At 46.5% G+C, this 19,238-nt stretch overlaps 1 protein-coding gene across 1 annotated transcript in view; it reads right to left on the reverse strand.

The window, feature by feature from the left end:
- Positions 1–522: 522 nt before the first annotated feature.
- The window catches only part of LOC311143669 (uncharacterized protein), a 55,221-nt gene continuing 36,505 nt past the window's right edge, over positions 523–19,238 (reverse strand). The window contains exons 24-48 of the mRNA XM_084179540.1: positions 19,166–19,236; positions 16,444–16,635; positions 16,093–16,261; positions 15,872–15,964; positions 15,144–15,346; positions 14,617–15,049; positions 14,327–14,416; positions 14,054–14,206; positions 12,773–12,871; positions 12,440–12,529; positions 12,176–12,315; positions 11,809–11,935; positions 11,330–11,410; positions 11,062–11,160; positions 10,551–10,787; positions 10,265–10,398; positions 10,022–10,094; positions 5,629–5,700; positions 5,319–5,447; positions 5,035–5,133; positions 4,658–4,870; positions 4,347–4,524; positions 3,508–3,622; positions 3,174–3,346; positions 523–3,023 (exon numbers count right to left, since the gene is read on the reverse strand). Coding sequence (XP_084035666.1) covers positions 2,942–3,023; positions 3,174–3,346; positions 3,508–3,622; positions 4,347–4,524; positions 4,658–4,870; positions 5,035–5,133; positions 5,319–5,447; positions 5,629–5,700; positions 10,022–10,094; positions 10,265–10,398; positions 10,551–10,787; positions 11,062–11,160; positions 11,330–11,410; positions 11,809–11,935; positions 12,176–12,315; positions 12,440–12,529; positions 12,773–12,871; positions 14,054–14,206; positions 14,327–14,416; positions 14,617–15,049; positions 15,144–15,346; positions 15,872–15,964; positions 16,093–16,261; positions 16,444–16,635; positions 19,166–19,236 — 3,545 coding nt within the window. The 3' untranslated portion in view covers positions 523–2,941. The remainder of the gene's footprint in view (positions 3,024–3,173; positions 3,347–3,507; positions 3,623–4,346; positions 4,525–4,657; positions 4,871–5,034; positions 5,134–5,318; positions 5,448–5,628; positions 5,701–10,021; positions 10,095–10,264; positions 10,399–10,550; positions 10,788–11,061; positions 11,161–11,329; positions 11,411–11,808; positions 11,936–12,175; positions 12,316–12,439; positions 12,530–12,772; positions 12,872–14,053; positions 14,207–14,326; positions 14,417–14,616; positions 15,050–15,143; positions 15,347–15,871; positions 15,965–16,092; positions 16,262–16,443; positions 16,636–19,165; positions 19,237–19,238) is intronic.

Here is a 19,238-nt window from a genome sequence, read left to right on the forward strand (position 1 = left end):
TTTCATCAAGTATGTTTAGCTAAATATATGTAGCTAGTGTGATTGCATGCCAAACAACTTTAGAGATGATTAGAAAGTTCTAAAAGCAAAAGTGACATACCTGTCTTTTTGGTGAGTGCTGCTCTGCTGGCGAACTGGATCTAGAGGCAGCTAAAGCTGACTAGCTAGCTAGCCAGGTAGCTTTGTAGCTAGCTATCTTGGACATTAATTAAATAAAATAATTGCCGTTGTGTTGTAAGTAGTAATTTCCAGATGGAGAAATGCCAGATCTGTCTGTAATAACTAACGTTGAATAACTGAGATCTGTGTCTACAGTGGTGGTTCGCTCCTTGCTCGAGGCCTACCCGCGCCTTTTCAATTCTGTTTAGCTAAACTTTCTGCTAAATTTTGGCATATGACTCTGAGTACAAAGAGTGGAATGTTAGCTAAACAGACTGGAATCCAGACTAAATGTAGTCTGTATCCCAACGCTGCCACCAATATGATATTATACATCTAGGACACAGTTATGAAAGTGCATGATATTTTACAGAAATAATTTTATTGAATGAGTTACACAGTATGGGGACTGGGAGGTGAGGAGAATAGTTGTCAACACATTTGGTCTGTTTGCTCATCATAAACTAGGGACTACAACCGAGAACTCCTGCCAAATTGGTCTCCAAACTCTGTCGTATTCCTCAAGAAGTCCTGCTAATACTGTATTTATGAATGAAGAATAATAACACAACACATAAAATCTGGTTGAGTAATGACATAAAATTAGAAGAGGATGCAATCATTTATAGGTGATAGGGAAATAAATATCTGAATCTGACCCTCATTGGCCAAGACCAAAGGGCAGGATGAGTAATGTTAGCCAAAAAGAGCCTTTTACTTTCAAAAGGCATTAATTGGGTCAAAACTAATTATATAAGTGATTGTTGGTTACAAGTAGCTTGTAAGGTCTGGAAGCTTCATTTCATCCATCTCATTCATTTGGGATTTGACTGATTCAGGGCTGGGAGAGGAGAGACTTGGTTCTAGAGTTCTAGAGTTCACCCTCAGAAGAAAGAGGGGAGCAGCAGAGAAGGGTTCATGTTGTAGATTTGGGACATGTGCCAAAAAGTGTGCTTGTCAATATACATTTTAAAAAGGAGTTTGAAAGTACTGTAGATTTAAAACACCCAGGAATCTTGAAATGCTTAGTCATAAATGCATCCCTCTCTGTCTTTGACCAAAATGGCAAATATAGTATATCTAAATCTATCTAGCTAATTGTCACAGGAAGACTATTGCATTAGGCCTATCTAGGGAGCAACATGTAGCCTAGTGGTTAAGAACGTTGGGCCAGTAACTGAAAGGTTGCTGTTTCAAATCCCGAGCCGGCAAGGTGGCAAAATCTGCTGTTCTGCCCTTGAGCAAGGCAGTTAACCCCCAACAACTGCTCCCCAGGCACTGTTGATTAAGTCAGCCCCCTGCACCTTTCTGATTCAGAGGGGTTGGGTTAAATGCAGAAGACACATTTCGGTTGAATGCATTCAGTTGTGCAACTGACTAGGTATCCCCTTTCCCTATATGTACAGGGAGAGTAAGGCTATTCAGTTGGCATGATCAAGTATATCAGTGTAATAATAAGAGTACACAAAGGTTTGTGTATACATGTGCCTTTCTTTGGGTTCTAGCACAAGATTAATAATCTCCAACATGCAAAATAATGTGAAGGATGTATCTGGAAACATACACAGAACTATTGCTGCACACTAATTAGATTGAGTGGCCGAGTGAACAGATAAGTGTTTGACGACTCTCCCTCTTTTTAAGGATTCCTCTGCACACAAACTACAAGCCATGAAATTCCTCCGTCAACAACAGCATGTGTGAGTGAGCGTGTGTGGAAACTCCTTCGCTTGTGACAAAATACACACTCTGCATAGAAATGGCAAGCTTACCCCCTCGTACTGAGGGGGTGTGTGTGTGAGTGTGTGTGAATATGTGGCAGTGTGGACTCCAATGACATACACATACACACACACACACACACACTTTCAGTGATGCTGCCACAGTAATGCTAAATATAACATGTAATGCTAAATGTAACATGTAATGCTAAATGCAGTATTGTAACTTTAAGTGCATGGATCCGTTTGGACCAGAATAACATACTGTACTTTCATATCTCACATTGTTTATGGTTCTTTGGCAACTCAAATCCGCTCTACATATTCTCATAAATCTCATAAATAAAATACAAATCGAAATAGAGATTATGGTGGCTGTTATGTTATATAGGAAAAAGAAAAGCAATATATTTACAACAGAAGCATCGCTATGCCTGTGTGCTAGCAACATTTAACCTATGGTGATCTCTCACTATGACAAGCATCTGTAGCCAGTGGTAACTCCCATCCTTACATTAGTACTGTGTTATTTAAAGAGTCAAAACATAAAATAAGTGAATAACACTATCTATAACTGTAACTCAAAGCTGAAAGTCAGTGGCATTGAGTGAAAATAATAAGGCAAATAGATAAGATTCAATAGCACCTGACTTGCACAAACACCCCCTTTCAAAATGGACGCCAGTTTACTAATGGGGAGGGGGGGGGGGGGGGTATACTCAGTGCATTCATAAACTGGGCGCCATTCGTTAGAGAAACGTTGTGATAATGTTAGTAAAGTGTTCTGCATGATGAAGCGAAGGGCCAGTTGGTGTTATGGCTTGGTCTCCGGTGTGTGTTTGTGTGTGTGATCTGTTCTCTCTGCGATCTCTGGGCGTTTTTGTTGTTCTGTTTCACAGAGTGTGTGTGTCTGTGTATCTCTGTCCCTCTCCTCTCACACACAGTGAAATAGCACCATCCTTTGGTCAATAACAAGAAGTCAAGCCACACCACGGACAGATGGGTGGGGTCAGGGGTTGTGGGGTGGTGGTCAAGGATCACAGAGAGGTCAGCGGCGGGGCCTATGTCCTCTTCATGCACACCTGGCAACGGCTAATGTGAGTCCGGAGACTTCCTGCCTTTAGCGTGGTGGGCACGGGTTTACTGGAACGAGATATGAGACGACATCAATCAAAATCAATCAATCAAGTCATAGTTCTGGTGGCCAGAGAGGGAAATATATAGGGGGAGAGAGAGAGATAGAGAGAGAGAGAGAGAGAGAGGGAGAGGGAGAGAAAGTTGTTCTTGGCTTACGTAAACATCTCCTTGTCCTCGATGGCAGCCAGCCAGAAGCTGTAGGAGTTGGCGTAGTAGTTGCAGGTTCCACGGCCGTGACACTCGATGAAGGGAGCGCTCCGGAACTCTTCTAGACAGGAACCAGGAGAGGCCAGGGCCTGGCCAGAGCCCTCAGCACCTGCACTGGTGTGCTACACAGAGAGAAGAATGGAGAGGGACAAAGAGGAGAGAGAGAGAGAGAGAGAGAGAGAGAGAGAGAGAGAGAGAGAGAGAGAGAGAGAGATTTTTAAGTATCAAAGTAAGTACTGATACAGCAGGCATGGCCTTGTAATATGAGTTTTGTCTCTCTCACCATGACGAAGGAGTAGCCAATCCAGAGAGAGTCCCAGCCATTGGGGCATGATGGGATCATGATGTTCTGACTGTGTACTGCTATCACCATGGCAGGAGCCTCACACACAGAACACCTGTTGGCATAGACAGAGGTCAATACACATACTATCCATGCACACACACTCACATGCATGTACACAACACAAACATACACCTACAAACATACCCACACACATATATCCTGGGTGAGTGCACAAACATACACTGTGTACAAAACATTAGGAACACCTTCCTAATATTGAGTTGCACCCGCTTTTGTCCTCAGAACAGCCTCAATTCGTCAGGGCGTGGACTCTACATGGTGTCGAAAGCGTTCCACAGGGATGCTGGCCCATGTTGACGTCAATGCTTCCCACAGTTGCGTCAAGTTGGCTGGATGTCCTTTAGGTGGTGGACCATTCTTGATACACACGGGAAACTATTGTGCGTGAAAAACCCAGCAGCATTGCAGTTCTTGACACACTCAAGCCACTGCGCCTGGCACCTAGTACCATACCTCGTTCAAAGGCACTTACATCTTTTGTCTTGCCCATTCACCCTCTGAATGGCACACATACACAATCCATGTCTCAATTGTCTCAAGGCTTAGAAATCCTTCTTTAACCTGTCTCCTCCCCTTCATCCACACTGATTGAAGTGGATTTAACAAGTGACATCAATAAGGGTTCATAGCTTTCACCTGGATTCACCTGGTGTGTCGTAAAAAAAAATCCTAATGTTTTGTACACTCAGTGTATAGTGCTATAATCAATATCAAAGGGCCTAATGCCCCCCTGCCCCACACACACACCCAGCTACCTGCTGATGAATGGCCTGATGCTCTGGCCGGTGATAGGGTCCATGTTCATTGGCATGGGCTCAGGTGAGGTAAGCCAATAGGAGTAGTCATTACGGGAAGCAAAGTAACAGACGTTGTTGATGTTACAGAAGAGGAAGGGCATGGGACTGAACTTCCTCAGACAGCTACCAGCCGTACCTACACACAGCCAGAGATACACACAAGTAGTTATGTGTGATGCTGATCTGAATCACAAGATAGATACAACATCTACCTCTATTCCTAGCTCTCTCTCTATCCCCCTCTCTCTCTCTCTCCCTCTCTCTCTTACCCAGGTCCTGTCCGTGGGAACGCTCGTTGCCCTGGATGTAGAGTAGGGAGTATCCATCATAGATCAACGATGTTCCCTCAGGACACTGTGGAACCTCCACCGATTGGCTGTGCCTGGTTACCAGGAAACCGTGATCCATGGAGGAGGGGCCGGGAGGGCCCACCTGACCCGGAACACCGTCAGGTCCTGGGGGTCCGGAATACCCTCTCGGTCCTATAGGGAGAAGAGTCAAAGGTCAAAGATGAAGGTCATGGTCAAATGGAACATTAGTGCCCAGCCAGATAAAAATAGTACATCAGATACTATTCTATTCTACATGCATTGCAGTATCCTTTTCAGTGTGGCTATTAACTGGACAAAGGGGGTGTGTCTCTCACCTGAGGGACCAAGCAGGCCTGGTTCTCCCTTGGCTCCGGGGAGACCATTAAACCCAGGGTTCCCCTCGTCACCTTTAATACCCTGAATACCTGTCATACCTGGGAGACAGAGCGCGAGAGAGGAGAGAGATGAAGAGAGAAAGAGAGAGAGAGAGAGAGAGAATGGATGGATGGATGGAAGGATGGAAGAGGGGGGTGTAATATTATATATTATGGGGTGATCGGTGCTGATGTTTGGTCATAATATATTGGCTCATTGTAGATAGGATGGTTTGAACTCTCACCTTGTTGTCCTTTCAGCCCAGGGAAACCTGAGGGCCCCACAGGCCCCTGAGGGCCCTGATTACCTGGGAAGCCGTTGTCTCCCTTGATGAAGGTGTAGGGGCCAGGAGGACCAGGGGGGCCATCATTACCTGGAACAAGGAAAGGCCATTCAGATAATTACCGAATCCTATTATTATTCATATTTGGGTAAAAGTGTCTGCTACATGGCACATATTCAGAATATACAGGTCAGTAGGTGTTTGATGCTATGAAGCTCACAGTGATTTGGTTTAATGGCTGTTTGGTTTAATGTGGTGTCTCTCCACTCACCTTTGGTTCCTGGGAATCCTCTTTCTCCCAGCTCTCCTTTCAATCCAAACACTCCCAATTCACCCTTTGTCCCTGAAGAAGAGAGGAACTTTTGGATTTATCCACCTGATGAAACCATCCGAACCACATAGATCAACAGTCACATGCACACATTGTAAGAAGCAGAGGAGGCTGGTGGGGAAGCTATAGGAGGACAGGTTCATTGTAATGGCTAGAATGGAAGAAAACATGTGGCTTCCATATGTTTGATGTGTTTGATACAGTGGCGGCCTGCCCTAGGGGCATTAGGGGCGGCGCCCACTTGTGATTGGTCCCCCCAAATGTGATTATGTTTTAAATGCTCATAAAAGTGCAGTAAATGTGTACATTTTCTTGTTTCAAAAATATTTTGTTAAGAACAAGCTGTTCAGTTACTACTGCCCCTCAGTGACTGCCAGCAGCAGCAGCTCCGGGGGCACATAGGCCAGCTATTTGCTATGAGGGGGAACTTCCCCAATGAAATCGCAGGATTTCATAACATAAATTATAACAGCACAAAGTAAATGGACTGTCCTGGGGTGGTCAAATGTGCACTCAGTCAGAACTTCTGGGTCTGCATGACGGTGGCTGGCCAATTTTATTGTTTCCCCCAATGGTGTTCATTAGGTTCTACTGTAGGTGACATGTTGTGTACACTAAAACAGCATAAGACCGGGTGTATCACAAAGCATTCAAATCAAATCAAATCACATTTGATTTGCCACATGCGCCGAATACAACAGGTTTACCTTACAGTGAAAAGCTTAATTACAAGCCCTTAACCAACAATGCAGTTTTAAGAAAAATAAGTGTTCAGTAGAAAATAGATAAGTAAAAAATAACAAATAATTAAAGAGCAGCAGTAAAATAAAATAACAGTAGGGAGGTTATATACAGGGGGTACCGGTACAGAGTCAATGTGCAGGGGCACAGGTTAGTCAAGGTAATTGTGTTGAATGTAATTGTGTAAATGTAAAAATGTTTTTTTTTTAATGTAATTGAGGTAATATGTACAGTTGAAGTCGGAAGTATACATACACCTCAGACAAATACATTTAAACTCAGTGTTTCACAATTCCTGATATTGCGGTCGGAGGCTGAGCAGTTGCCATACCAGGCAGTGATGCAACCAGTCAGGATGCTCTCAATGGTGCAGCTGTATAACTTTTTGAGGATCTGAGGACCCATGCCAAATCTTTTCAGTCTCCTGAGGTGGAATTGGCTTTGTCGTGCCCTCTTCACAACTGTCTTGGTGTGTTTGGACCATGATAGTTTGTTGGTGATGTGGACAACAAGGAACTTGAAGCTCTCAACCTGTTCCACTGCAGCCCCGTCGATGAGAATGGGGGTGTGCTCAGTCCTATTTTCCTGTAGTCCACAATCATCTCCTTTGTCTTGATCACGTTGAGGGAGAGGTTGTTATCCTGGCACCACACGGCCAGGTCTCATCGTTATTGGTGATCAGGCCAACCACTGTTGTGTCGTCGGCAAACTTAATGCTGGTGTTGGAGTCGTGCCTGGCCATGCAGTCATGGTTGAACAGGGAGTACAGAAGGTGACTGAGCACGCACCCCTGAGGGGCCCCAGTGTTGAGGATCAGCGTGGCAGATGTGTTGTTACCTACCCTTACCACCTGGGGGCAGCCCGTCAGGAAGTCCAGAATCCAGTTGCAGAGGGAGGTGTTTAGTCCCAGTGTCCTTAGCTTAGTGATGAGCTTTGAGGGCACTATGGTGTTGAACGCTGAGCTGTAGTCAATGAATAGCATTCTCACATAGGTGTTCCTCTTGTCCAGGTGGGAAAGGACATTGTGAAGTGCAATAGATATGGCATCATCTGTGGATCTTTTGGGGCGGTATACAAATTGGAATGGGTCTAGGGTTTCTGGGATAATGGTGTTTAGGTGAGCCATGACCACCCTTTCAAGCACTTCATGGCTATAGACGTGAGTGCTACGGGTCGGTAGTCATTTAGGCAGGTTATCTTAGTGTTCTTGGGCACAGGGACTATGGTGTTCTGCTTGAAACATGTTTGTATTACAGACTCAGTCAGGGACATGTCAGTGAAGACACTTGCCAGTTGGTCAGTGCATGCTCAGAGTACGCGTCCTGGTAATCCGTCTGGCCCTGCGGCCTTGTGAATGTTGACCTGCTTAAAAGTCTTACTCACATCGGCTACGGAGAGCGTGATCACATAGTCATCTGGAACAGCGGATGCTCTCATGCATGCTTCAGTGTTGCTTGCCTCAAATCAAGCATAGAAGGGATTTAGCTCGTCTGGTAGGCTCGTGTCACTGAGCAGCTAGCTGCTGTGCTACCCTTTGTAGTCTCTAATAGTTTGCAAGCCCTGCCACATCCGGCGAGTGTCGGAGCCGGTGTAGTACGATTCGATCTTAGTCCTGTATTGACTCTTTGCCTGTTTGATGGTTTGTCGGAGGGCATAGCAGGATTTCTTATAAGCGTCCCGGTTAGAGTCCCGCTCCTTGAAAGCGGCAGCTCTACCTTTTAGCTCTGTGCGGTTGTTGCCTGTAATCCATGGCTTCTGGCTGGGGTATGTACGTACGGTCACTGTGGGGATGACATCATCGATGCACTTATTGATGAAGCCAGTCACTGATGTGGTGTACCCCTCAATGCCATCGGAAGAATCCCGGAACATATTCCAGTCTATGCTAGCAAAACAGCCCTTTAGCTTAGCATCTGCGTCATCTGACCACTTCCTTATTAACCGAGTCACTGGTGCGTCCTGCTTGAGTTTTTGCTTATAAGCAGGAATCAGGAGGATATAATTATGGTCAGATTTGCCAAATGGAGGGCGAGGGAGAGCTTTGTATGCGTCTCTGTGTGTGGAGTAAAGGTGGTTGCACATTTAACATGCTGGTAGAAATTAGGTAGAACGGATTTAAGTTTCCCTGTATTAAAGTCGCCGGCCACTAGGAGCGCTGCCTCTGGATGAGTGTTTTCCTGTTTGCTTATGGCCTTATACAGCTCATTGAGTGCAGTCTTCGTGCCAGCATCGGTTTGTGGTGGTAAATAGACAGCTATGAAAAATATAGATGAAAATTCTCTTGGTAAATAGTATGGTCTACAGCTTATCATGAGATACTCTACCTCAGGTGAGCAAAACTTTGATACTTCCTTAATATTAGATTTCGTGCACCAGCTGTTGTTTACAAATATACACAGACCTCCACCACTTGTCTAACCGGAGTCAGACGTTCTATCCTGCCGATGTATCATATATCCCGCCAGCTGTATGTTATCCATGTCGTCGTTCAGCCATGACTCGGTGGAACATAAGATATTACAGTTTTTAATGTCCCGTTGGTAGGATATCTGTGATCGTAGGTCGTCCATTTTGTTTTTCAATGATTGTACGTTGGCTAATAGGACTGATGGAAGAGGCAGATTACTTGCTCGCCGTAGGATCCTTACAAGGCACCCCGACCTACGTCCACGATATCTCTGTCTCTTTCTCATTCGAATGACCGGGATTTGGGCGTTGTCGGTGTCTGTAGAATATCCTTCGCATCCGACTCGTTGAAGAAAAAATCTTTGTCCAATACGAGGTCAGTATCACTGTCCTGATATCCAAAAGCTATTTTTGGTCATAATAGACGGTGGCAGAAACATTATGTACAGAATAAATTACAAATAACGCGAAAAACACACATAATAGCACAATTGGTTTGGGGGTCGTAAAATGGCAGCCATCTCCCCCGGCGGCATCTTTGTCATAATTAGCCAGCTACAGTAATTTTGAGAATAAGTTTGGTAACTTTTTGGGTCAAATTAACCAGTTGTCTACCTTAGATAAGCAGCTAGCTAGCTATATCTAGCTGGTAGATTGCTAGCTAGTTAGCTCCCATGCTAAACTAATATCTGTCTAACTCTGAAATATGAAGTAATTTCAGAATGAAAATTAACTGGCTAGCGCATCATGCTTTGTGACATTATGTTAGCTAGCTATCCCCAGTTAGATAATTTGTTTTCACTTATTAAATCTGCATGCTTGTTGTGTTGTCCCTGTTGCACTCGTTCATTCGTGAGCTGGCTGCTCATTCTAAATAGTATAATCTAATCTGTTCAAAACAGTGGCAGCATGTGCAGCAGTGGTCATTCAGTTTTTGACACACAAAAGTGAAATAGGTGTATTTATGCTGTTGTTCAAATGCACAGAACGCTTTATATACCCCCCCCCCCCCCCCCCCTACAGGTATTCAGCCAATTAGAGGCTGCCACTGGTATGATACCATCCCATTTATTCCATTCCAGCCATTACAATGAGCCTGTCCTCCTATAACTCCACCCACCAGCCTCCTCTGGTAATGAGATAAAAGGACACTTTGTACACTGTCTAAATTATCTGCACCACTCACCTGGGAAACCAGGCACACCCTGCAGTCCCATCTCTCCCTTCAGTCCATCAACACCTGGAAGGCCTGATTGCCCCTGTAACACACACACATATACACACACACACACATATACACACACACACACACATATACACACACATACACAAGTCAGATGGTGGATACTAGTCACGTGTCATGATAAACAGACTAGACTGTCATGACATCACACATGGGTCAGTCAGGGAGCAACCGGAAGTGACCTACAGGAAGTCCAGAGTATCCTCTTTCTCCCTTTAAGCCCTGCTCGCCCTGTACTCCTGGTCCACCCTGATCTCCCTTGTCTCCCTTCCCCGCCGCGCTGCCGGGAACACCAGCAGGACCTGGTACACCACTGGTACCTGTTGAGAGGAGGAGAAGAAGAGGAGGATGGAGGGAGAGAGGGATAGAGGGGGATGAGAAGATGAGGATAAAGGAAGGAGAATGAGAACCAGTGGATTATATGATTCAAAATGTACAATCAAGCAGGACTCAGGTGTGCAGTATACAGTACCTGGTTCTCCGGGCTTTCCTGGCACTCCTTGGTCTCCTTTGGGCCCCTCCATGGCAGGTCCTTGGTGACCCTGTTCTCCTGGCTGGCCCTGGGAGCCCTGGAAGCCTGGCGTACCCTTCTCTCCCCTGGTCCCTGGGATACCCGGGATACCTGGGGAACCTGGGAAACCTGGACTGCCCTTATCACCTTTAACCCCAGACGACCCCGGTATTCCTGGGAAGCCCCTGCCGGGTAAACCTATAGGAGGGACATAGACACAAACACAGAGAACGGAGTTAATCAAACTCCAGGCAACTGATGGAAAAACGTCACCTGCTGAACTCTTAAGGTCTGCCTCTGCTGTTTGTTAGCTGTTTAGATGCACAGTGCATGAGTTGATTTTGAGACATGGTCAAGAGTTGGGCTAATAATAGAAATATAACACAGATCATAAAAGCATGTGGTTTACAAGTGGTTTATAGGCTGATTAACATACCTGACTGTATGTTAAAGGTCAGGAGAGGTCACTCACCTTGGTCTCCTCTGTCTCCTGATGATCCAGGAATGCCGTCCACTCCTGACTCTCCTTTCTCTCCAGTCGGACCTGGGGGACCCTGCAGACCAGGCTCACCTGGGATACAATAGGGTTACCTGAGTGTGTGTCTTGACCCGCTGTGGTACAGTAGCTACAGTATGTACACTTGGGAAATTAGTCCAAGCTTCCTGACTAGCTGTCATACTGCATTAACAGAAACCAATGGCACCTGGGGCATTGTTACTGTGCTCCATGCGTTCCTTACCTGGTCGACCTGTTTGACCTGGCTCTCCTGTTGACCCAGGCAGCCCACCGACACCCTTCTCTCCTGGCCGACCCGGCTGACCTGCACAACACAGCACACACCTTCGGTTAGACTTTTGTGGTCCTCTGTAGCTCAATTGGTGGAGCATGGCGCTTGTAACGCCAGGGTAGTGGGTTCGATCCCCGGGACCAACCATACGTAAAAAATTTATGCACACATGACTGTAAGTCGCTTTGGAAAAAAGCATCTGCTAAATGGCATATTATTATTACTAGAGGTTGCCAAGCAAAAATACATGTCCCTGGGTTTGTGAGATGATTGAGAATACCTGGTCAATATAGGAAATAATGCTTTCAAGTGTTATTCCCTGGGCCAACATGTATTCTAGTCTTGTATTGTCTTTTTAAACCCCAAATTCAATAAATCAATCAGTCAGGTCAAAGTAGGGGCAGTTGTCATCGTGGAGACCGGACCCTCACCTGGGTGACCAATGTAACCGGTGTCTCCCTTGGTTCCTGGTGTTCCTGGCATCCCGGGGACTCCCATTCCCCCCTTCTGACCCTTCTCTCCTGCGTTACCAGGGAAACCAGGCAGACCCGACTGACCCTGAGAGTGAGAGAAAAAGAGAGGGATGGAGGGAGAGAGAGAGGGGGGAAAATGAGGGGGAAATGGTAGATACAGTGTATTGATTGAAAAAGAGAGACAGTTAGTGGTGTAATTGCAATGAAAAAAATGATATACTGAAGTTAGCTAGCACCATCCATGAAGACACAAACAACAAACCTTGGTTGTGTGAAACTTTAATGGAGCCAGCTCTCTGGGAGACTAAAAGTGGATCTGACTTACCTTCTCTCCAGGGGGTCCTGGCACTCCGACACCTGGCAAACCGGCTGTTCCCTTGTCTCCTTTCACCCCCTCTGTACCCCGAAACCCTGGGTGACCCGTTGTGCCCACAACGCCTTTAGCACCCTTCGGACCCACAGAACCTGTAGAACCATACACGAGAATCCAGTTAGAACCAGTCTAACCAGAACCGCACCACAGCGGATGTTCGATTTAAAGGATGATGTCTGTTCCTCTCAGTGAGTGGATTGTGTGTTGTTTTCTTACCTGGGTATCCCATTTCTCCAATGCTTCCTTTGTTTCCAGGATACCCAGTACTGCCGGGCTCTCCAGGAACACCTGTGTCTCCTTTCTCACCTGAGAAACAATATTCATAACCTTTAAGGAGGGTGTAATTTTATCATCACATTGACTGTCCCAAATACTACCCACTAGCATATCATATATTGTGCAAGACCAATACATACATGACCAATACATACTGGGTAGTATACAGGTTTGTAACCATTGAGATCCTATTCAATTACTCTAATTCCTTTCTATGTGTGGGACATTTACAATAAATAGAGGGGTGTGGCGAAGCCTACACAGGTGACTAACCCGGCTGACCAGGAGTACCGGGCTCTCCATGCTTTCCTGGCATACCAGGTACTCCGGCCTGTCCTGGATAACCCTTCTCTCCAGTGTGTCCAGGGTCACCTAATGGGAAAAAGTGGGATTTAGCGTACCTAAACGATTCACAGTTCCTGTTTGAAACAGACCATCTGACATAGACATACAGCGCAGTAGGATGTAGGATACAGTGCAGTAAGATAAAGGATACAGTGAAGTAGGATGTAATAATATAATAATATGCCATTTAGCACACGCTTTTATCCAAAGCGACTTACAGTCATGCGTGCATACATTATATATATATATATTTTTTTTTTGTGTATGGGTGGTCCCGGGGATCGAACCCACTACCTTGGCGTTACAAGCGCCGTGCTCTACCAGCTGACCTACAGAGGACCACAGTGCACTAAGATGTCGGATGCAGTGCAGTAGAATGTAGGATGTAGGATACAGTGCAGTAGGATGTAGGATACAGTGCAATAGGATGTAGGTGTAGGATACAGTAAAGTAGGATGTAGGATACAGTGCAGTAGGGTGTAGGATACAGTACAGTAGGTTGTAGGATACAGTGCAATAGGGTGTAGGTGTAGGATACAGTAAAGTAGGTTGTAGGATACAGTGCTGTAGGGTGTAGGATACAGTACAGTAGGTTGTAGGATACAGTGCAATAGGGTGTGGGATGTTGGATACAGTGCAGTAGGGTCTAGGACACAGTGCAGTAGGGTTTAGGACACAGTGCAGTAGGGTTTAGGACACAGTGCAGTAGGGTTTAGGACACAGTGCAGTAGGGTCTAGGACACAGTGCAGTAGGGTTTAGGACACAGTGCAGTAGGGTCTAGGATACAGTGCAGTAGGGTCTAGGACACAGTGCAGTAGGGTCTAGGACACAGTGCAGTAGGGTTTAGGATACAGTGCAGTAGGGTCTAGGACACAGTGCAGTAGGGTTTAGGACACAGTGCAGTAGGGTCTAGGACACAGTACAGTAGGGTGTACACTCTTAAAAGAGGTGCTATCTAGAACCTAAAAGGGTTATTCGGCTGTCCCCATAGGATAACTCTTTGAAGAACCCTATTTGGTTCCAGGTAGAACCCTTTTGGTTCCATGTAGAACCCTTTCCACAGAGGGTTCTACATGGAACCCAAAAAAGTTATACCTGGAACCAAAAAGGGTTCTCCTATGGGAACAGCTGAAGAACCCATTTGGAACCCTTTTTTCTAAGAGTGTAGGATACAGTGCAGTAGGATGGGGCATGTTCATGTTGTATACCTGGGTCTCCGCTGTCTCCTTTCTCTCCCTTCATGTGCTCCATGTCCACGTCAGTCATGTTGCCAGGACGACCCTGCAGACCCGGCTCTCCCCTCTCTCCTTTGGGTCCAGGCTCACCGAACTCCCCCTTAGGTCCAGAGACACCAGGGTTGCCTGAGAGAGAGAAGAGATGAGTGGTTTGAGATGCTATAGTATAGTTGTGTAAAACACACTGATGGGTGGTCTGGTAGTACAGCGGCAGCAGTGCAAAGGCAGCAGTTCTACTCTACCCACCTCTCTGTCCAGGAGTTCCAGGGTTCCCAGCAGAACCCTGATATCCTGGTGTTCCAGGCATTCCCATGACTCCCATCGCTCCCTTGAGGCCTGGGGAACAAACACACATCAACAAATAAATAGAATAGGAAAATATTGGATATTTATACATCACAAAATATTGAAGGTTATCAAATTCACAAAATTCTCATTCAATTCAACAAAAATTAACCCAGACCAGTCCAGTCAATGAGCATTCATTTCCTTCCAGTTACATCAGACCTCCTCCAATCTTATGAGATCTGGCTCACCTGGCTCTCCGGGGAATCCGTCTCTGCCAACCGGGCCAGGTCTTCCTGGCAACCCTTTTGATCCAGACAGTCCAGGGAATCCTGAGTCTCCCTTCTCTCCCTGGGGGCCGGGCATGTCCAGACCAGGAGAGCCAGGGAAGCCCTTATCTCCTTTCACCCCGTCATGACCGAAGGAGCCTGGCTCTCCAGGGGGTCCCATTGGTCCAGGGGCCCCAGGTTCTCCTGCTCCAGGGGGTCCAGGGGGTCCAGTGCCACCATGCTGACCAGGGGGGCCGGGGTCACCTTTAATTCCCTGAACTCCAGGTGGTCCTGTGTGTCCCTGTTGTCCAGGAATACCAGTTGGACCAAAGTTGCCTTTATCTCCAGGGAAACCTGTCTCTCCGGTAGGGCCCTGAGCACCTTTAGGACCAGGTAGACCCCGACCTGGCTCACCCTAGAGAGGGCAGAAGAAGATTGGTTGATTGTTTGATTGATGGAGTTTGAAACAACAGAAAGTGAACCAGAAACACAGAAACAGAAACACACACCTTTGGACCAGGTGTGCCTGGTTTTCCAGAGAAACCATCCTGTCCAGATCTCCCAGGCTCTCCTGGCAACCCAGGGGCTCCTGGAGCTCCAGAGTATCCTTTAGGCCCGGGTAATCCTGGGAATCCAATGCCGGGGACACCTGCGTCACCTTTCTGTCCGGGGAATCCTGGCATTCCAGGGTCTCCCTGAAGTCCTCTGTCACCTGGGGTCAGGATGGAGAAGATGGTACATGATGCACTATGCAGGACCATGCAGGACCATAGCCTACCATAAACCAGATCAATACCAATAAGCTGACCCTCACCTTGTAGTCCAGGTATACCAGATCAATAATAATAAGCTGACCCTCACCTTGTAGTCCAGGTATGCCAGATCAATACCAATAAGCTGACCCTCACCTTGTAGTCCAAGTATGCCAGATCAATACCAATCAGCTGACCCTCACCTTGTAGTCCAGGTATGCCAGATCAATACAAATAAACAGATCCTCACCTTGTAGTCCAGGTATGCCAGATCAATACCAATAAGCTGACCCTTACCTTGCAGTCCAAGTATACCAGATCAATACTAATAAACGGATCCTCACCTTGTAGTCCAGGTATGCCAGATCAATACCAATAAGCTGACCCTCACCTTGTAGTCCAAGTATGCCAGATCAATACCAATCAGCTGACCCTCACCTTGTAGTCTAGGTATGCCAGATCAATACCAATAAGCTGACCCTTACCTTGCAGTCCAGGTATGCCAGATTCTCCTCGAGGTCCAGGGGAGCCCTGGGGTCCAGGTGAGCTCACACCTTTACCTGGTTCACCTTTCACTCCTGAGAGGCAGAGAGAGAGCAGGTGCACATCATCATGTAGGCTCCTTTTACGTAACGTGTGTGTGTTCTTTTGAGTGTGTTTGTATCGTGGACGTCTGTGTGTGTCTATAGCTGTAGCCTGTACACACCTGGCTGTCCAGGGATTCCAGGTCTGCCTTGTTGGCCAGATGTACCCTTCTCACCAGGCTCCCCCGGCCGGCCGAACCCTGGCACCCCAGGAGGACCCCTCTCTCCTGGGGGTCCAGTGAAACCAGGGTCCCCATCCAGACCACGGTCCCCCTTGATGCCGTCTCTGGCCTGCAAGAAGAGATCAGAGATAGAGAGGGATGACTGACTGTAGCACTGTCTGAACACAGGTGTTAAGAGCCTTAAAGTGATCGCTGACATGCACGCATGCACACACACACACACACACACACACACACACACACACACACACACACACACACACACACACCCACAAACACACACACACATACAGGTTCTCCTTTGGGTCCAGGCAGGCCTGGTAGTCCAGCTTTCCCTGGCAGTCCGTCCACACCAGGCAGACCTCGTGTGCCAACGAAACCAGGAAGACCTTTGTCCCCCTTCAGCCCTGGAGCCAGGTAGATGTCCCCAGGCTCACCATGTGCTCCTGGAGCACCTATCAACCCAGGAGCACCTGAATTACCCTGGGGAGAGAAGAAGAAATAGCAGGGTCAATCGACAATCTCTTTCATTGGAAGAAAACTACTGGACAAACATACAGTACATAGTAATGACATGTGGATGGCCAGTGATGCAACATGTCCACCATAATGGTCTTCATGGAGCTATAGTGATGCAACATGTCCACCATAATGGTCTTCATGGAGCTATAGTGGTGCAACATGTCCACCATAATGGTCTTCATGGAGCTATAGTGATGCAACATGTCCACCATAATGGTCTTCATGGAGCTATAGTGATGCAACATGTCCACCATAATGGTCTTCATGGAGCTATAGTGATGCAACGTATCTTCAAAGGGGGTGACACTCTAGATCCAAACTGTTACAGACCTATAGCCATCCTGCCCTGCCTTTTGAAAGTTTTTGAAAGCTAAGTTAACAAACAGATCACCGACCATTTCGAATCCCACCGTACCTTCTCCGCTATGCAATCCGGTTTCCGAGCTGGTCATGGGTGCACCTCAGCCACGCTCAAGGTCCTAAACAATATTATAACGGCGATCGATAAAAGACAGTACTGCGCAGCCGTCCTCATCGACCTGGCCAAGGCTTTCGACTCTGTCAACCACTGCATTCTTATTGGCAGACTAAATAGCCTTGGTTTCTCAAATGACTGCCTCGCCTGGTTCACCAACTACTTCTCAGATAGAGTTCAATGTGTCAAATCGGAGGGCCTGTTGTCTGGACCTCTGGCAGTCTCTATGGGGGTGCTACAAGGTTCATTTCTCGGGCCGACTCTATTCACTGTGTATATCAATGATGTTGCTCTTGCTGCTGGTGACGCTCGGATCCACCTCTATGCGGACGACACCATTTTGTATACATCTGGCCCTTCATTGGACACTGTGTTAACAAACCTCCAAACGAACTTCAACGCCATACAACACTCCTTCCGTAGCCTCCAACTGCTCTTAAACACTAGTAAAACTAAATGCATGCTCTTCAACCGAACGCTGCTTGCACCCGCCCACCCGACTAGAATCACTACTCTCGGTGGGTCTGACCTAGAGTATGTGGACAACTACAAATACCTAGGTGTCTGGTTAGACCATAAACTCTCCTTCCAGACTCACATTAAGCATTTCCAATCAAAAGTTAGATCTAGAATTGGCTTCCTATTTCGCAACAAAGCCTCCTGCACTCATGCTGCCAAACATGCCCTCGTAAAACTGACTATCCTACTGATCCTTGACTTCAGCGATGTCATTTACAAATAGCCTCCACACTCTACTCAGCAAATTGGATGTAGTCTATCACAGTGCCATCCGTTTTGTCCCCAAAGCCCCATATACTACCCACCATTGTGACCTTTGCCTCTTGTTGGCTGGCCCTCACTACATATTCGTTGCCAAACCCACTGGCTCCAGGTCATCTATAAATCACTGCTAGGCAAATCCCCGTCTTATCTTAGCTCACTGGTCACCATAGCAACACCCACCCGTAGTCTGCGCTCCAGCAGGTATATCTCACTGGTCATCCCCAAAGCCAACACCTCCTTTGGCCACCATTCCTTCCAGTTCTCTGCTGCCAATGACTGGAAAAATCTCTGAAGCTGGAGACTCTTATCTCCCTCACTAACTTTAGGCGTCAGTTGTCAGAGCAGCTTACCGATCACTGCACCTGTACACAGCCCATCTGTAATCAGCCCATCCAACTACCTCATCCCCATATTGTTATTTATTTTGCTAATTTGCACCCCAGTATCTCTATTTGCACATCATCTTTTGCACATCTATTATTCCAGTGTTAATACGAAATTGTAACTATTTTGCACTATGGCCTATTTATTGCCTTACCTCCATAGTTTACTACATTCGCACACACTGTATATATATTTTCTGTTGTATTTTTTGACTTTATGTTTTTTTTTACCCATATGTAACTCTCTGTTGTTGTTTTTATCAAACTACTTTGCTTTATCTTGGCCAGGTCGCAGTTGTAAATGAGAACTTGTTCTCAACTGGCTTACCTGGTTTATTAAAAGTGAAATAAAAAATAAACAAATCCACCATAATGGTCTTCAAGGAGCTATAGTGATGCAACATGTCCACCATAATGGTCTTCATGGAGCTATAGTGGTGCAACATGTCCACCATAATGGTCTTCATGGAGCTATAGTGGTGCAACATGTCCACCATAATGGTCTTCATGTAGCTATAGTGATGCAACATGTCCACCATAATGGTCTTCATGTAGCTATAGTGGTGCAACATGTCCACCATAATGGTCTTCAAGGAGCTATAGTGATGCAACATGTCCACCATAATGGTCTTCATGGAGCTATAGTGATGCAACATGTCCACCATAATGGTCTTCATGGAGCTATAGTGGTGCAACATGTCCACCATAATGGTCTTCATGGAGCTATAGTGATGCAACATGTCCACCATAATGGTCTTCATGGAGCTATAGTGGTGCAACATGTCCACCATAATGGTCTTCATCAGGTTCTATTAGAAGAGTGAGTGATGATGTGATGAAGATAACTCACAGGGCTTCCATCAGGCCCAGCAGGTCCAGGCAGGCCATTGTCTCCTTTACTGCCTGCCGCTCCAGGATAACCT

Source organism: Coregonus lavaretus, assembly GCF_964263955.1.
Source record: "Coregonus lavaretus genome assembly, chromosome: 16".
In the NCBI taxonomy this organism is placed as follows: domain Eukaryota; kingdom Metazoa; phylum Chordata; class Actinopteri; order Salmoniformes; family Salmonidae; genus Coregonus; species Coregonus lavaretus.